The sequence below is a fragment of the Erpetoichthys calabaricus genome, chromosome 8, assembly GCF_900747795.2.
Source record: "Erpetoichthys calabaricus chromosome 8, fErpCal1.3, whole genome shotgun sequence".
Lineage (NCBI taxonomy): Eukaryota > Metazoa > Chordata > Cladistia > Polypteriformes > Polypteridae > Erpetoichthys > Erpetoichthys calabaricus.
In genome coordinates, this window is record NC_041401.2 from 62,856,529 (window position 1) to 62,875,027 (window position 18,499).

General features: G+C 38.7%; 1 protein-coding gene across 2 annotated transcripts; it reads left to right on the forward strand.

Moving 5' to 3' along the window:
• The first annotated feature begins 1,110 nt into the window (after window positions 1–1,110).
• On the forward strand, window positions 1,111–17,803 carry LOC114655550 (protein PIMREG-like). Of its 2 annotated transcripts, XM_051930859.1 has the most exons (6): window positions 1,114–1,314; window positions 5,937–6,233; window positions 7,437–7,753; window positions 8,326–8,421; window positions 16,086–16,133; window positions 16,510–16,599. In XM_051930859.1, exons 2-5 carry the CDS (start codon window positions 5,940–5,942, stop codon window positions 16,114–16,116), a joined length of 738 nt encoding a protein of 245 aa, XP_051786819.1. In that variant the 5' UTR covers window positions 1,114–1,314; window positions 5,937–5,939; the 3' UTR covers window positions 16,117–16,133; window positions 16,510–16,599. The 2 variants fall into 2 exon arrangements, with proteins under 2 accessions (XP_051786818.1, XP_051786819.1); XM_051930858.1 differs by lacking the exon at window positions 16,086–16,133 and having other exon boundaries at window positions 1,111–1,314; window positions 16,510–17,803.
• The last annotated feature ends 696 nt before the right edge of the window (window positions 17,804–18,499 follow it).

Genomic DNA, 18,499 nt, shown 5'->3' on the forward strand with positions numbered 1-18,499 from the left:
CAGCTTCAGCGACAGACTGCTGTCACTGCCCTGCTCCACTGACAGACTGAGGAGATCGTTCCTCCTGCACACTATGCGACTCTTCAGTTCCACCATGTGCGGTAAACGGTAACATTATACATTGTTATTGACTGTTATACGTGCCTTGCACCCTCCACCTTGCACTTTTTAACTTGCACTGTGTTTTTATCACTCTTTAATTAATATTGTTTTGATCAGTATGCTGCTGGTGGAGTATGTGAATTTCCCCTTGGTGATTAATAAAGCATCTATCTATCTATCTATCTATCTATCTATCTATCTATCTATCTATCTATCTATCTATCTATCTATCTATCTAATAGGAGATTCTGGCACTGATCGCAAGCAATCCCTTCTGCAGTGCCACAGTGCCACCCTAAACACCAATATACATATCACATTAAAAGGATTAAAATAATGTGATATCATGCGCATTCAGAAATGGACATGCCTTATTTCAGTTTCATTTGTGTTAGATACTGCTTAGGACGAATTGGTCTAAGTAATATTTATTTTACAACTGATAAAGTCGTTAATCAATGTTAACTTCAGAAGTCATATTCTCCTGAACGGACCTGTATGTATATGTAGACAGTCGAACTGGTAGTTGTAAAAAGTTACCTTGTGACCCCGGGATTACCAGTTATGGGCCACTTCTATTTAGGGCCAACAATTTCCCTCTGGCTCCATTGAAAACACAAGTATTACCTAATATTTCAGGTCTCTACAGGTACGCCCAGTTTGATGCACAGCAGCTGCAGAGATGCTGAGCACCTGCCGCATATCTGGCGAGCAAAGGCTGGCAACTTTTCAACAACATAATGCCAGCTTCTCTATTGTTTTCCACCACTAACTCCATCTGTCAGGCTCTTTTTAGCTGAGTTATAGAATCAGTTCCGTCTGCCTTCTGTGACCAGTGAAAGCATACTATCGAGGTCATTAGGGAGCAGACATTAACGTCTGTTAAAACTTCTCCAAATACAGAATGAAATGTCAAGGGATACCAGTCACTTTGCGCCGTGACGAGTTACTCTAGTTTCCCATGAAAAGGGCCTCACCATGAACCAATCACAACACAGATCTCGAGGAGAGCCAATGGGAGAGCATCTTTAGGGCGGGTTTGTGGAGTCGCGCAGAATTCAAACATTAGGCGTCGACTCGGAGACAAGCGCTCACTAGGATTAATGACTGGTTTTCTAGCAAGGAATATTTGTATTTATAAAAAAGCGGGAAGTGTATGGTGCGGCTGGTATACACGTTGAGCTGTAAATCAGAAGAAAAAGTTACTTTCGGGTAAGTCCACATGAAGTTCTGATTGAAACGCCGCCGTGCACTTTCTCTAAAATCACTGTCGAATCTCTATGAGCTCTTTGTGTTCCTTAGGTAGTCGGCGTTAAGATTTCATTGTCTTCATTGGCCCTCACGGCATATGTGTTTTTAAGCACTTTCCTCGTGTGTGCCTTTTATTATTAAAAGGGTTTTATCTTGTTCTCATTTCTTCTTTTATGGAAACGTTGCGCTTAAATACTATTTAATTTTGCTGCATATTAAATAGTTGATTTATAGTTATTTAACAAACCGAAACGTTTAAAATAATTTGTTCCTTTCAAGTTGCCACTTTTCAATTGTCTAATTCACCGTTGTACTTTATGCTGTGTATTTTTAGCATTGCTGGAATTTCCTGTCTGTACTTTTTTTTTATTAGAACTCTCAGGGAGGGGCTGGGTGAACGTCGGGACCAAATCTGCCGGATTTATGCTGTATGCACTTCTTGTTGAGCCATAGAATTTCTCCCCCTCTCTACTAGTATTTGTTGTTTCTCCCCTTTTTGTCCCCCATCATCTGTTCTCTTGGTATCTTTGGTATTTTGCATTTGTTTTATGCTCAATGTTTAGTTTTGTGTTTGATTAAATGTCTCTATGTCTGTAGCTCTTCGAACCAGTCCAACTAAAAGAACAACTTGAATCCTAAGAATTCAGTTTCTCTGGGCATTTTCGAGTTTAGGAATTTTCAAAATTTCTTTTCCTTTACTGTCATGCAACGGTGAAAAATACTGTATTGTGATTTACTTGTCATTTTTAAAATTTGTTTTAACGGTCCTTTTGAATACTCACTATGGTACAATGTAGGGCAGAACTGCATAATTCCTAGAAATCCCTTTTATTTCCTGGATAGTTGCAGATCTCCTGGTGTAGGCAGCCACACTCATTGTAGCACGACAATATGAAAATAACCCACCACTAAACCGAGTGCATTTAAAGTTGGTGTTTTTGCTCTCTGACCACGAGCACGAGTTCTGAAGGTAAATGTAAATGCAATTGTGCTGTGCTGTACTTGAGCTATTTATGATATCAAATTCCTTATAAAATTGCACGCCCTCTCTTGCTTAGACTTGGCGCTGAAAATCAACGCCAGAGTTTTTGACTGTGTTTAATAATCGCAAACTGTAAAAGTTCATCTCGAATGAATAAAGTGTCTCGGGATTCTTCCATTGTCAGAGTGTCGTGACTATTTTCCCTGCGGCCTTCACAGTCTCGGTATGAGTGAGTTAAGAGGAGCTTCACGGCTGAATTGAACGGAAACCTTCTTGTCATTAACTGAGTAAAAGCCTACAGGGAGATGTTCAGGGCGGAGTTCAGATCTCATTCAAAAAAGCTATTAAGTAAAAAAAGATTGTTTTTTTTGTCACTGTGCTAATAAGAAAATCAACTCCAATAATTAAGGGATGACTCTGGACAAGTCCTAGTAAGTCGTCGAACCATATGCGGAATTGTTGTTAGACAGTATTACTGTATTGATGACTTTAGGAAAGGCACATGCTTAAGGAAAAACACCCTAGACTAAAGTGAACCTTCATTACACAAACCAATAAAATGCGAGGCAATTTTTAGATGTCCATGCAATATTTCTGACATTGGAATCTCCAGAGTACTACCTTTTTGTAGTGCATGAAAGAGGAGTGATTGGTAAAATCCTTACAGTTTATGCAATGCCAGTAATGCAAGTTGGGTAGAAATACTTTGGAAGGCATTTACTCTAGTTTGGGGTGCCAGCCCACCACAGAACACTCATTCATACTGGATAAACTTCCTATTGCAAGTGAACCTAACATCATGTGTATGGTGATGAGAAAGTGAATTCGAATAACCAAAGACATCTAGCATGAACAGGGAATGGGCCAAGATTTGAACCAAGTCATCTGGAGCTGTAAGTGACAGTTGTAACCACTGCACCTCAATGTTGCTTTTGAAGTTTGGAAAATAAGAATCTTGAGTGGACACTTGAAGGCCTATTCTTTCTAAAGATTTTTTGGCAGATGCCTTTACCCACAACGTGTGCAAAATCAGGATACTTTTTTTTTTTTTTAAATACACAAATGAAGCTCTGGCAGGATTAGGCATTACTTGGACTTGTGGATCTATTGTGTTCAGGGGTATTGAATGTCAACTTTTTTGTTTTTAAAGTCCAAGGCTTTACATGCTAGACCACCCGGCTGAATTTCAGAATTTTATGTGATTGTTGAAAGCATTGAATACTCTGCAATTAATGAATTGTAAATGAGTTTTTGTTCTTTTCAAAACAATAGTGACAGGTTGCTAAGGACATGTTTGCCTAGTAGGTGTAATTTCATCAATCTGAACATCCATTTATTTTACACTTTCATTTACATATGGTTATAGGGAGCCATAATGGAAAAGTGGTAGGAATTCATCCAGGGTAAGAAGTTTACATGTCTGCCACAATGACTTAATAGGAGTGGATAATTTCTTTGAAAGCAACTTTCATTTGACATTTAGAGAGAAGACAGCGTTGCTGCTGCACAATAGTTAACAATAAGTAGTCCACTGTTGAGCAGTGTCTTTGCTGAGCCAATGTCATTAGCTTGAGAGTAGAGTAAGCATATTGCATATGACTTTATTTAAAAAAGATAGGGTAAAAATATTTTATTGTACAATGTTACAAATGAGATGTATTTTTAACTACTATAAAATACTGCCGAAAGAACTATAATGGTGCTACATTTGACAAAAGAAATTGTTGGGGTGTGATGGCACTGCTTTTCACATTGTTGTATCTCTCTCTCTCTCTCTAAATATTCAACGTCTGTCCGCTTTTCATGAGAGAACTACTTAACGTTTTTTTTTTTTTTTTTTTTTTTTTTTTTTTTTTTTTTTTTTTAACTATAATTTGCTTCAACATTCCGGTTGATTTTGTGACTTCACTTATCACGCTAAGTATTATAGTTCGCTTGCGGTACTGATTTATTTGCGTGAATCCAAGAGAGATGCAGTGGGGAGCAGGGCCCTCCTCACTCACGCGCCCGCCTCGGGGTTGCATCCTCTTAGCTAGCGAAGGAGAGAACTGCTTAACAGATTTAGATCGGGCATTTTTCTAGAATTTGCTTGAACAGTCTGGTTGATTTTGCGACTTCTCTCCTCGTGCTAAGAATCAAATTTCGGTTGCAGGAGCGATATATTCACACTAATCCGAGACAGAGGCTGCGAGCCGAGAAGAGGGGGAAGCGTAACGTCAGGAGTAGGGAGTCAGGAAGGGCCCTCCCTCCTCACTGTCCTAACTGTTTCACTTCTACGCAGGCGGAACCATGGGGCACGGCTAGTTTACGATAATTTGGAACAACTTTTTGAGCAATATTAGCTGCCAAGGTGTCTGCTAATTGTATAGATTTACATTACTTACATGGACTTTGTAGGGCAGAAAGCAATCCAGAAATATTTCACCCTTTGAAAACTGAAGCACTCCCCTTGAGTGCTGGGCGACCTGACACAGCTGTCAAGATTTCAGTGTCTGCACTCGTGGGGGAGCGTACCAGGTAATTTGACCTGTCCAGGGTTGTTTCCTTCCTTGTGCCCAGTGCTGCTGAGATAGGATTCGGTAAACTCCGGCACACCACATATCCGGTTATGGGGGGAATAAAAATTGTAAATGAGTCAAATGATAGATAAGAAACGCTTTGGGGGTATTAATAGGGTCTCTGTCAAGTTTTACAGTATGAGGGTAAATATCTGTTTTTTCCCAGAATGTTCAATGATCATAATTTTTTTTTATCCTCATTTAACTCATCAGATCTCTTAAGACCCTCAATTTCTAATTTTACTTAATTAGGGTAATTGGTTAATCCACTAAAAATCTGAAAATTTTGCTATTTTTTTTTTTCACTCGAGTTGTCCGTTGCGTCAAATCTTTTTATTATTATTTATTTTTAACTAAATTCTCTAAATTTGTCTGTTTGTAGGACCAGCAATTTAGTGAATAACTCTTGTTTCCTAATACCTAAAACAATGTCTACCAAAACAGTATTTAGAATATGCAGATACTATTCGTGTTCATTTAAAGTTTATCATGAAGGCCTCGGTGTGCCATTTAAGAGTACTGATCTATTAGCTAATGGGAATATGAGACACAATACCTACATACAAAGGGAACATTTTTATTAGTATATTGTATATTATTTGAATTTATTATTCAACAAAAATTTGAATGTATGCAACTTTAACAACCTGAGAAACAATATACTGTAGTTTTTCTTGTTAAGTGTAATCATGTTTCCTCAAGCTGCAAGGCCCAATCAAAGCTGATTGCAATGTCCAGTTTCTTTTGGTTTCTCTTCAATAATACATTGTTCTGTACTCCAGATGCTGGGTGTGGTGTGTGTTCTTTTTTTTTTTTTTTTTTTCTTTCTCCCCTCCAAGCTCTTCCTAGTGGCTATCAATATAGCTTTGTTTCTGTTTATATTGTCATTTTAAATTTTTATCACATTCACAATTTTGTTTGCATTTTGGTCTTATTTGCTAAAAGCTTTTGATTCATGCATAACGTGTATATACTACTGAATAGAAATTTTTCCTTCCATCATAATTAGGTTGCGTTGTACTTTTATTTCTCAACCCCTTCAGACTATGGCATCTCATCTACTTCAAGGTGTTGGATCTGCAGTGGGCTGGCGAACACATCAGGTACTAGAGGAGACAGAAGAACTGCAAAGCCCTCTTCCAGACCGTTTTCGTAAGCGCCCATCCTCTAGTTCACTCAACACCCTTCGAATGTCCCTCCGCAAGAAGCTGCCACTTAAAACGGTTGAGGTTAATTTACAAGAGGCAATCACATGGGAAACACTGGAAAACCGGAAGAAAGTTGGCACAGTATGCAGCCTCTCAAGGAGCGCTAAGAATGCCTTAGGAAATGTGTCACAGGTAATGTTCAGCAACTTGGATTTGTCAGCAAGGAGAATTTGTATAATGTCTGGCCTCTTTTTCATACTTATTTTAGGCAAAGAATACATTTTTGTTAACTGACAGAATAAAAACTTAAAACTAAAAGACACAATAACTGCTTTATTGCAATGCACTTCTCTTTAGTTGCCAATTTCCTTAAGAAGCTCCAGTATGTGCAAAACTGTGCTGTCTGTGTTTTTATTCTAACATCTTTACATCATCATATCACCCCTGTACTCTCATAACTACACTAACTCCATGTTCATGCACACAAGTTTAAAACTTTTATTCCCACATACTAAGCAGTCCATGACACAGTCCCTAATTACCGGTACATCGGTGATCTTGTTAGTCCCTATGGTCCCCTGAACGCTCTCTCAGTTAACTCTGTTAACTGTTTCACCCTGCAGCAACCATTTTGCAAACTTAGATCCATAGGGCGGTTGAGCTTTTCCTATAGTGCTCCCAGGCTATGGAATACCCTGACGGTAGTCTTCAGAAATGCCCTGATTTTTAACTGCTGTAAGAAATTACTTAAGACACTTATTCTATATAACTTAAGGATTTAAAAAAATTAAAGGTTTGCTTTTCTTTTATTTGGTTTTTATCTGTATCTTATGTTATAAGTTTATTTTAATCTGCCTTTTTTTGTATATTTCTCCTACTTTGATTTTATTTGTTTTGCTTTTCTTAAACCCAAAGCATGTTATTTTTTTTACTTTAATTGTAAATATGTAATAGTATGTTTTGTCTTGTAATCTGATTCAACTGCTTCTTATATTGTTATATTTCTGCAACCACTTAAGTGCTCTGCTTTTTATGGATTGACACTGCTTGCTTCAGATATGCTGTAAAGTAGATTCTAAGGTGTGTTCACAAATAATGTGCAAATCTTTATTTTGGCTAGAAAGCTAGTAGATGGCTGCACATCATCTTGGACTTAGGAATGGGATATGCTCAAACACTGTTGTCAATCAACATTTGATAATCCTGGGCTAATATTGGTTCATACACCAAAAGTGAGGTCTTTGACTTGGCTCACTGAGCGTCGAGAGACTGCTTGTGAGTCTGAAGAGCAAATGAGCCCAAATTAACTTTTGCCATTCTTGTGTGTGTGTGTGTGTGTGTGTGTGTGTGTGTGTGTACATAACTTTTGTTCCTTTGTTTCTGTATTCAATATAGAAGCTTCAGAAGAGAAGAAATGCCAAAGAAGAATGCTTGGTTGGAACTCCAGGAAAATCTCGATGTGGAGAAAATCATCCAGGTGACACACCTGTGAGCAGCCCCTGCAGACCTACACCTTCCCGTGTATCGCCCACTGTTAAACGCACCACAAAGCGAACACCAAAGTCTGGGGTCAAGAGGGCACCTCGTGTTAAGACACCAGAAAATAATGGGTGTTCAAAAACAGGAAGAGTTGGAAGTTACCGGAAAAAGCTTGTCCGTATGGCAGCAGTGAAGAGTCCATTTGCATCACCAGGCACCCATGTTGGAAGAAGGTAAAGTCTGCTTGGTGTTCTTAGCTAGACAAGATTCTACACCCATTGTGGTGTTGAGAACACACTAAACAATATGAAGTATATTGTTGGTTATGAAGAACAGCAAAATAATTTGAAGCTGTTGTCCTTCTTATCCTGTAGTTTAACTGTTCAGTGTACTCGAGTCTGCTGATATTTACAAAATACGTAACTTACTAAATTCATTTCAGCAGAATTGCATACATTGATGCTTCTAGTTACTATCCAGGCACAACTTGACTGCAGATTTTTTTTTTTTTTTTTCTTAAGCATTGGCATGCTTATGTCTTTCTTCATTTAATCTATAAAGCATAAATCTAACAAAACAGATCTGCAGATATACAGTTTGGATCTCTAGTGGCTGCAGTGACATTGGGCCAATTATTGGAGTGCACGAAGACTTATTAGCTGATTAAACTGAATGGTTACATAGTTTTAATACTATGTAACTGCTCCTTTAGGCATGACATTTTCATTTAAGTCTCTTAAAGTTTATTGTGTTAATATGCATTATACACACACTGTTTCAGATTCTCACTAATTTCTTGTTCCAGACAATTTAACAAAGACTTGGAGTTTGTGTCTGCTGGCCTTAGTCAGCTGAAGGGTATCTCTCATGTTTTTGAAGAAGCAATTGGAAGAGATGAGTGGTAAGTACATCTGCCTTTGATTGAATTACTTCCATTCCTCTTGTGAAATGTGCTGCTATCCAATTAAGAGGTACTAAATGGAATGTGTAATGCAGACGTATCTCTGCTTTTGACCACACTTCTGTGTATTGTCTGAAAGAGACTTTAATTTGTAGTTGGTTTTGTCTGACTTTTGTCACTGCAATAGTCAAACTTTTTTTAGCAAAGTAAATGATTTATCTTAATTGTTTGTGTTGTGAATAAACAATAAGACAACATGGGTGTAAATGACAAATGTTAAAAAATAAGGACTACTTGACTAATACTTCTACTTGTGTGTTAAGCCATAAAGACCTAAATGAAGACATTTAAAGTAATTAAAGAAAATTAATGAATAAGGTAAGAAATCCCTAGTTATACTTCAAGAGCCCAATTCAGCAAAATTTGCTTGGAATAAAAATCTTTCTGCCACAGGTTCCTCCAGCATGTGATAAATGTTGCCCTTAGATTGGTAAAATTGCTGAAGATGTGCCAGAAATAATTTAGGTTGCTGTATTTTTCTTTCGGCTGCTCCCATTAGGGGTTGCCACAGCGGCTCACCTTTTTCCATATCTTCCTGTCCTCTGCATCTTGCTGTGTTACACTCATCACCTGCATATCCTCTCGCCACATCCATAAATCTTCTTAGGCCTTCCTCTTTTCATCTTGCCTGGCAGCTCTGTCTTTAACATTCTTTTCCTCAATATACCCAACATCTCTCCTCTGCTCATGTCCAAACCAATGCAATCTCGCCCCTCTGACTTTGTCTCCCAAGTTGACTTTCCAACTTGAGCTGACCCTCTAATGTACTCATTTCTAATCCTGTCCGCCCTCGTCACACCCAATGCAAATTTTAGCATCTTTAACTTTGCTACCTCCAACTCTGTCTCCTGCTTTCTGGTCAATGTCACCGTCTCCAACCCATATAACATAGCTGGTCTCGCTACTGTCCTGTAGACCTTCCCTTTCACTCATACTTATACCCATCTGTCACAAATTACTCTTGACACTCTCTTCTCCACCCTGCCTGCATTCTTTTTCACCTCTCTTCCAAATCCCCGTTACTCTGTACTGTTGATCCCAATTATTTAAACTCCTCCACCTTTGCCAACTCTGCTCCCTGCAACCTCACCATTCCACTGACCTCCCTCTCCTTTACACGCATGTATTCTGACTTGTTCCTACATACCTTCATTCCTGTCCTCTCTAGAGCATATCTCCACCTCTCCAAGGTCTCCTCCACCTGCTCCGTACTCTCGCTACAGATCACAATGTCCTCGGCAAACATCACAGTCCAACTGCACTTTGAATGCATCTGTCACTCCTACCGCAGACCTCACCACTGTTACACTTCCCTCGTACATATCCTGCACAACTCTTACATACTTCTCTGCCACTCCTGACTTCCTCCTACAATACCACAACTCTTCTTCAGGCACCCTGTCATATGCTTTCTCCAGGTCCCCAAAGATGAAATGCAACTCCTTCTGGCCTTCCCTATAATTCTCCATCAACATTCTCAGAGCAAACATTGCATCTGTGGTGCTCTTTCTTGGCATGAAATCATACTGCTGCTCACTAATCATCACCTCCCTTCTTAACCGAGCTTCCACTGCTCTTTCCCATAACTTCATGCTGTGGCTCATCAAGTTTATCCCACTGTAGTTACTACAGCTCTGCACATCCCCCTTATTCTTAAAAATCGGTACCAGTACACTGCTTCTCCACTCCTCCGGCATCTCTCACTTTCCAAGATTCTATTAAATAATCTTGTTAAAAACTCCACTGCCATCTCTCCTAAACACCTCCATGTTTCCACAGGCATGTCATCTGGATCAACTGCCTTTCAATTCTTCATCCTCTTCAAAGCTGTCCTTACTTCCTCCTTAGTAATCCGTTGCACTTCCTGGTTCACTATCGCCACATCATCCAACCTTTCTCTCTCTCTCTCATTCTCTTCATTCATCAGCCTCTCAAAGTACTTTCTGCTCAACACACCCTCCTCTTTTTTTTATGTTCCCATCTTCATCCTTTATCACCCTAATGTGTTGCACATCTTTCCCAGCTCGGTCCTTCTGTCTAGCCAATCGGTACAGGTCATCTTCTTCCTTCCTTAGTTTCCAACCTCTCATACAACTCATCATATGCCCCTTTTTTTGTTTTATTTTAGCCTTTGCCACCTCTCTCTTCACCTTGCACCTCATCTCCTTGTACTCTTGTCTACTTTCTGCATCTCTCTGACTATCCCACTTCTTTTTTGCCATCTTCTTCCTCTGCATACTCTCCTGTACCTCCCCATTCCACCACCAGGTTTCCTTTTCCTTCTTCCTCTGTACAGATGTCACGCCAGGCACCCTTCTTGCTGTCACCCTTACTACTTTTGCTGTAGTTGCCCAGCTGTCTGGTAACTCTTCATTGTCACCCAGTGCCTATCTTACCCTTGCAGTCTTCCTTTTTCAACTTCCACCATTTGGTCCTTGGCTCTGCCCTCACTCTCCTCCTCTTCTTGATCTCCAGCTTCATCCTACAGACCACCATCCTATGTTGTCTAACTACACTTTCCCCTGCCACCACTTTGCAGTCTTCAGTCTCTTCTAGATTGACCCTCCTGCATAGGATATAATCTACCCGTTTGCATCTTTCTCCACTCTTGTACATCACCCTATGTTCCTCTCTTCTTAAAGTAAGTACAGTAATCCCTCGCTATATCGCGCTTCGCCTTTAGCGGCTTCACTCTATCGCGGATTTTATATGTACTTTTTTATATGCATATTTAAATATATATCGTGGATTTTATGCTGGTTCACGGATTTCTGCGGACAATGGGTCTTTTAATTTCTGGTACATGCTTCCTCAGTTGGTTTGCCCAGTTGATTTCATACAAGGGACGCTATTGGCAGATGGCTGAGAAGCTACCCAACCAGAGCGCGTATTACGTATTAAATAAAACTCCTCAAATATATTATAAGCACGGGGGGCTGTTCGCACCCCTAGAGGATATGGCCGCTCCTCAATAAACGCTGAAAGATTACCTTCACATTGCTCTCTTTCTTGCTGGGCTTGCATATGGCTGATTTGTCAAGCGATATGCTTCCTGCACTGTGCTTTGCATACTTAAAAGATCAAACAGCACGTATTGATTTTTGATTGTTTGCTTTCTCGCTCTGACATTCTCTGAGGGGGTGTGAGCAGGGGGGCTGTTCGCACACCTAGATGATAGGGACGCTCGACTAAAAATGCTTTCACGTTGCTCCCTTCTGTGCAGCTGCTTCGTGAAGCGACATGCTGCACGGTGCTTCGCATACTTAAAAGCTTGAAGGGCACATATTGATTTTTGATTGTTTGTTTTTATCTCTCTATCTCTTTCTCTGCTCCTGACGGAGGGGGTTTGAGCTGCTGCCTTCAACTGCTTTGTGCCGCGGTGCTTCGCATAATTAAAAGCCAAACAGCCCTATTAATTTGTTTGCTTTTCTCTCTCTGACATTCTCTGCTCCTGATGCGCACTCCTTTGAAGAGGAAGATATGTTTGCATTCTTTTAATTATGAGACGGAACTGTCATCTCTGTCTTGTCATGGAGCACAGTTTAAACTTTTGAAAAAGAGACAAATGTTTGTTTGCAGTGTTTGAACAAAGTTCTTCTCTCTACAACCTCCTGTGTTTCTGTGCAAATCTGTGACCCAAGCATGACAATATAAAAATAACCATATAAACATATGGTTTCTACTTCGCGGATTTTCACCTTTCGCAGGGGGTTCTGGAACGCAACCCCCGCGATCAAGGAGGGATTACTGTATTCATCACAGCCATGCCCATCCTTTTTGCAAAATCCACTACTATCTGACCACCTTCATTTCTCTTCTTGACACAATACCTACCCATGACCTCCACGTCTCCTCTGTTCTCTTCACCAATATGTCCATTGGAATCTGCTCCAATCGCCACTTTCTGTCCTTTGGGTACACTGGCCATCACTTGATCCAATTCACTTCAGAAATCTTCTTTCTCATCCATTACACACCCAACTTGCAGGGCATATGCACTAACAACATTCATCACACCTCCAATTTCCAGCTTCATAATCATCACTCTGTCTGACACTCTTCACCTCCAAAACACTCTTAACATACTGTTCCTTCAGAATAACCTCTAATCCATTTCTCATCTCATCCAGTGTTTTTTTTTTGTTTTTTGTTTGTTTTTTGTTCTTTATTTCGCCGTATGCAATTTCTCGTATTAGGAATTTGTTAGTTTTCGCATACCCCTTGGGGTCAGAGTGCAGGGTCAGCCATTGAACAGCGCCCCTGGAGCAATTGAAGGTTAAGGGCCTTGCTCAAGGGCCCAGCAAAGTGGCAGTGGCAGTGACGGTGACGGGGATTCAAACCGGCAACCTTCGGGATATCGGCGCAGATCCTTAGCGTCAGAGCCACCACTCCGCCCTAAATGATAGAACAATTTGAAACCACCTCCGATACACTTGGCCTTACTCACCTTCCTTTTAGTCTCTTGCACACACAATATATCAACCTTCCTTCTCACCATCATATCAGCTAACTCTCTCCTCTACCAGTCATACTGCCAACAAAGTTCCTACCCTTGGTTCCACTCTTTATCTTTTCCTCTCCTCCTGCTTCCGGACATGTCTCTCCCTCCCCTACCTCCCTTCTTCTGTGGCCAACAATAACCCAGTTTCTGCCAGCACCCTGTTGACTAACCGTACTGGTTGATATATGGCAAATTATATTAATACTTACTGTAATATAAAGTGTAATGTCGGATATGATTACTAATGGGAGGTAAATTACCACTGATAATTAGGTGTAAGTTTAACTCCCGGAAATCTTAGTACTACTAGTGTATCAATCATTGTATGCTACTAGTCAAGGTACAGAAGCCATAAAAAGTGGTAGGTGGAGTGCAAGTGAGAATATTTTGTTTAACCCGTATGTCACAATTTTAGCCAACTTTTGCCATGTTTGTACTGTTTTGTTTTCCTTATTGCAAAAATGCAGTTAAATGCAGTCTGATAGAGTGACCAGACACATTCCAAGATTAGATAAAGCCAGTGGGCTGACAGGCTTTTCCAGTACGAAACTTTTTTTTTTTTTTCCTTTGTGTGGATGAGATACTAGCTGCAAATGCTGGAGCCTGTTTAAGTTGAAGTATTATGTGTTCCTCTTGATGAGGCTGTTCAGTGTTTAAAACAGGTGAAATAAAAGTACAACATGTTATTTTTATGGTTCATTGATTTTTTATTTTTTTTTGTCTTCAAGTACTAGATATAGATACTTTATTAATCCCTAAGTTTGTGCATTAATGTAGTGAGTAGATGAAGACCTCTTCATTTGTTTCTAAATGCAGTATGCTGCATAATGTGCTTTGTGCACGCTAAAGCATGCTAATATGACATGATCCAGGTACCATGTCTGTACAATGATTTAATCCCATAAATTTAAAGAATTGTTCTCACTGTGTGATGCCAGTTATTTATATTTGTATTTAGTTTAAATATAATATCCTTTTAGGCAATGAAGTTAGTTTTATCCCATCCAGTGAGATTTGACATTTTTTTTCAGGGTTTTAGAAGGATACTTTGAAACTTAGGGTCAACTACTAAAGATGTTTTAGACCTTATGAAAATAATTACTTTCAGAGTAACAAATGTTCAAATGGTGAGACCTTCCAGGATTCATTTGTGTTGGACTTTTAGATGTATAGTTTTGGAATTCTAGCTAGGCAGTGTAGCCTAGTGGCTAAGGTGGACAATAATTTGGAAGTTTCTGAGCCAATCATCAACTTGCTGTGTCACCCTGAATAAGTCAATTAACCTGTTGATGCTCTATTTGTGGAATGACAGAATGTAACACCCAGATAATCACAGTACCTTGTAATACCATGTATGTCTTTTGGGTTTTTGAGAAAATTTTCAGTACACACAGTGCGTAAAGAAAATATGTAAAGGTTTGGTATATAGTAACTAAAACAGAATATGAATCCATGTCTACAGTATATCTGTGAGACATCTGTGCTTTACTTGACATGAAACTCAAACTTGTATGTATCCTGCCAAACTGCAAGTAGCATCTTTTTAAACCTTTTTGTTAATAGAAGTGGTATAATAAGTACTGCTAAATGCTCATCCTGAAACATTTGAACTTTAGCTGTGCATGAGAATATTTATTTTCATAATCTATCTGCTTAACCACTTGTAAAGGAAATCTGTCAGTTTGACTACTGCTGCAGATCATTTTTATATATATATATATATATATATATATTAAAAAAAAAAATACATAAAAAATTTTTGCTCATCTCTAATTACATTTCTCAATATTTGTCTAAAATACAACTAAACTATTGTGAGTTTAAAATAATTGGTTCCAGAAATTTTTGACTAAACCTAATATGTCATTATCAATGATATTAAAGCAGGTCTATATCAAAATATATCCCCCTAAAAAAACAAAACGTAGAGAAGCTGTTTCTAAGTTTTTTCTGTTAGAGCTTCTAAGGTTACCATGGGCTCCAAAAGTAATTCTGTCTTGAAAAAGGCAACTTTGAGAATGTGGTCCACATTAATTTTCATCCTTCCAAAGTCTGTTTTCCTCCAGTCATTATCAAATATCCACTTTAATGTACTTCATTACTTGTTTAAACATCCCATTATAATTGTAATTGATTAAATGCTATAAAGCTTCCAGTCAAGTGTTTTCATTGAATAGACTAACACATATCTATTATTCTACAGCCCTGAATCTACATGTACTGTGTATTTAACAAAATTGAGTTTGATTTTGAAAGGTGACAATATGTGCATACTTATAGTTGACCATAGTTTCTTTTCAAATATGTAAAATTTCGATGCAGGTTAATGTTATACTCCGGATGAAGCAATTGCAGGTTAAGGGCCTTGCCCAAGGGCCCAGCATAGTCACTTCTAATGTTTACGGGATTTGAACCAGCAACCTTTTGAAGGTCAGTGCAGATCCCTAGCCTCGGAGCCATGCTCCCAATATCTCTCTCTAGAATTTTTTTTTTAAATCCATGCATGTGAACAGTTTGTAACAGAAATACATGGATCCCTCTGACTTTTATGTTTCATCTCGGTTGATAAATATAATAATGGTGTAGTCATTTGACATTAAAAAGTGTAAAGATGTTGCATGTAATACAGTAAGTTTCCAAAATGGTCAGACATCTGATACATCTAGATGTGTGCTTGTGTGTCATAATACTTTGGCCATTGTAAAAGCCATGCCGTTTATAGCTAAATTTCTTTTCCTGATCTACCTTTTAGCTAAGTCCGTTTTCTTTCTTCTTCCTTTTTTTTTATTTTATTTTATTTATCTTTTCAGTCATTCCAGTGTGTATTTGAGAGGGGAGGGTTGTGTGTAATGTGTGGTGCTTTTTATATAAATTATTTAGCTTCCTTGAAAGCTAATTTTCCAGCCTTGGGACAAATAGTTATATAAAGCAACTGATTTATAGGTACAGGTAAGCATTAAATATTACCAAGAGTGGAACATGTGGCTGCTTGATTGACTTTTTTTCTGAGGAACTTCCATTTTTTTGACATTTTTAAAACCCTGATAAGCGAGACTCTGTAGTGCTGTCTTCTAACCACAAGTCTTCCTTCATCTCTCAACAGTGACCTGGCTGTTTCTCTCCTTGCAGAGTAAAGCCAGCCAAAAATAAGGTAAAATTTTTGACAGTGTCCCATCACAACTAATTCTGCTCATTGCTTATCAGCCACTTTTCATTAAAACTTTTTTTTTTGTACACAGTGGTTTGCATGATTTGTTCAAAATACTAACTTTTTGGTCTTGTAAACAGAATCCTCCTGTGTTTTACATTTATTTGCATTAAGTTATGAGCATTTTTGATGGAGAACCTTGGAGTTTGTGAAATGGAAGTATAATATAAGCAGTGTAGCTGCTGTTCTTTCCCCAGACTTGCATTTGCTAGGCCCACTCTGCTTGCTGCCGTGTCTGCACATATTAACCTTTGTTCACCGTGTGTTGCCTTCTCACCATAGCTACAAACCAGTAAGCCTGCTAATTTCTTCTTCACAGCAATCAAGCTATTGAAAACTACAAGCAACTCATGATAAACAGTTACACGTGCTCTCAGAATCGGCGAACTCGGAGAATTTCACAGGCATCGTTTCGTCAAGCTGCCAGGATTCAGAATGCCTTCTTCCACTGGGCTGATGCAACTTTATCTAGCATTGGCAAAAAAAGCTAAATGAAATGTCTGGTGGTTTTCCTGAATTTCCTTCTTGTTTATAGACTTCCTGGCTGGAATGGCCAGCTTTACTGTGATCAAAGAAACCTCTAGCTTTTGTAAATAACCAAAAATGGACAACAGCTTATTTCTTGTACTGGCCTGGCCTACTGTTGGTCCTGCTTGGCTGTGTACTACCTCAGGTGTCTTTTAATTTGTTTGCTGCTCACTCTCTTTCATGGCGATTACTGTTGGCAATATTTCACTGTGTAAGGATCTATTTGATTCCTATCACCATCAGCACTCACTGCTTAACAGAAGGCCTCTTAAAGTTTGCAAGTTCTACACTCCATAGGTCAGTGTTGCATCTCTAGTTCTGAAGAATCCACAAAGATTGAATCATCAGTTTACTTTACTTTAAACCAAAGTCAATCTTTCAGTTTTATTTCAATTATGGATATTTACTGATATTTAGCAGCACTAACAATGAGTATGCAGTATAAACACTCAGATAACATGCAAATTTACTGAACCAATTATTGAAACATAACTAACACTACACCGCTTGATTAATCGGTGAACTCTTTTATTTTATACATTCCAAATTATATACAGCTATGGAATGACTTTAGAAAATGAAACTGTCATGAATAGCCATGACCACTACACTAGTGGCCAATGACCGATAGGAGGAGTAACATCACCTGAAATTCCCAAGTCTATTAAGGCTCTCACGCTGTATTGTTTAAATTATTCTTTAACTACTGACAGGTATTCAGACAGAACCGCTGTTTCTATAGAGAGAACCTCTTGTTAAAACCTGTACTATACTGCGTTTGAAATGAGACTTTAATTGCTCATTTGTATACATTTTATTTGCTACTCCTATAAACATGTGAAGGCTTTGTGTGTGTTTTTTAAATGTGGGCTCTGTTTGTTTAAGAGATCTCACGTATTTGAGGCCCAGCCTTGTATAATTATGACAATGACATTGTATTACACTTTAACTTATTGGTTAAAGTGGACTTGTCAATGAAGTTTAGAAATTTCTTTTTGAATTTTGTTTGGAAATAAAATTTTTACTGTATAGATTTTTTTTTTTAAACAATGCTAAAGTAATAAACATTTTTGTATATATTAAAATATGTTTAGTTGACTTTTGTTGCTGGAACTTTAAAGGAGACCTCTATTTCTAGACCTGTTTTAAGGGATGCAGACCGCTAAAGCTTAACCTGCAGTGCAGGATGCCAGCACATCACAGTGCACACTTGGACACACAGCCAGACCCTCTCATACCAGCCAATAAACCTGATGTGCCTGTGTTTTTGGGGGGGATCGAGGTCAAAGTGTAAAGGAGGCACAAATCCCACACCAAGTGGCAAGGCTGGGATTTGTGCTTATTCTCTTGGATCTACAGCATTAAGTACCGTGTGGTTTATTTTCAAAGCATTTTGTACCATGATGTTTTTTGTTTTTTTTTGTTTTGTTTTTTTTTCTCTCTCCACAATTTCCGCACATAGAGGTTAATTTAATTTGCTGAGGATCATGGTGAGTTGGAGAAGAGATTTTAAGCTGACATATTTGGGGGATTAAAGTCCAAATTCTTACCCTCTACAACACAAATGTTGCTCATTTTCCTGAAGTGTCTTTATACTGGACTAATAAGGAGGTGATTTAAAGAGTTTAATGGTGGTTCTGCTTTCAGATTCTTTGCCCCTTCCTTCCTATCCTGAAACCGGTTCAAAATGAATTGCTGCAGTGTGTAGAATGCCCTTGTGACCTGGAGATGGCAGCTGTCCTAGCAGCTTTGTGTCCGATTTAAGTGATTTGCAGAAGCTG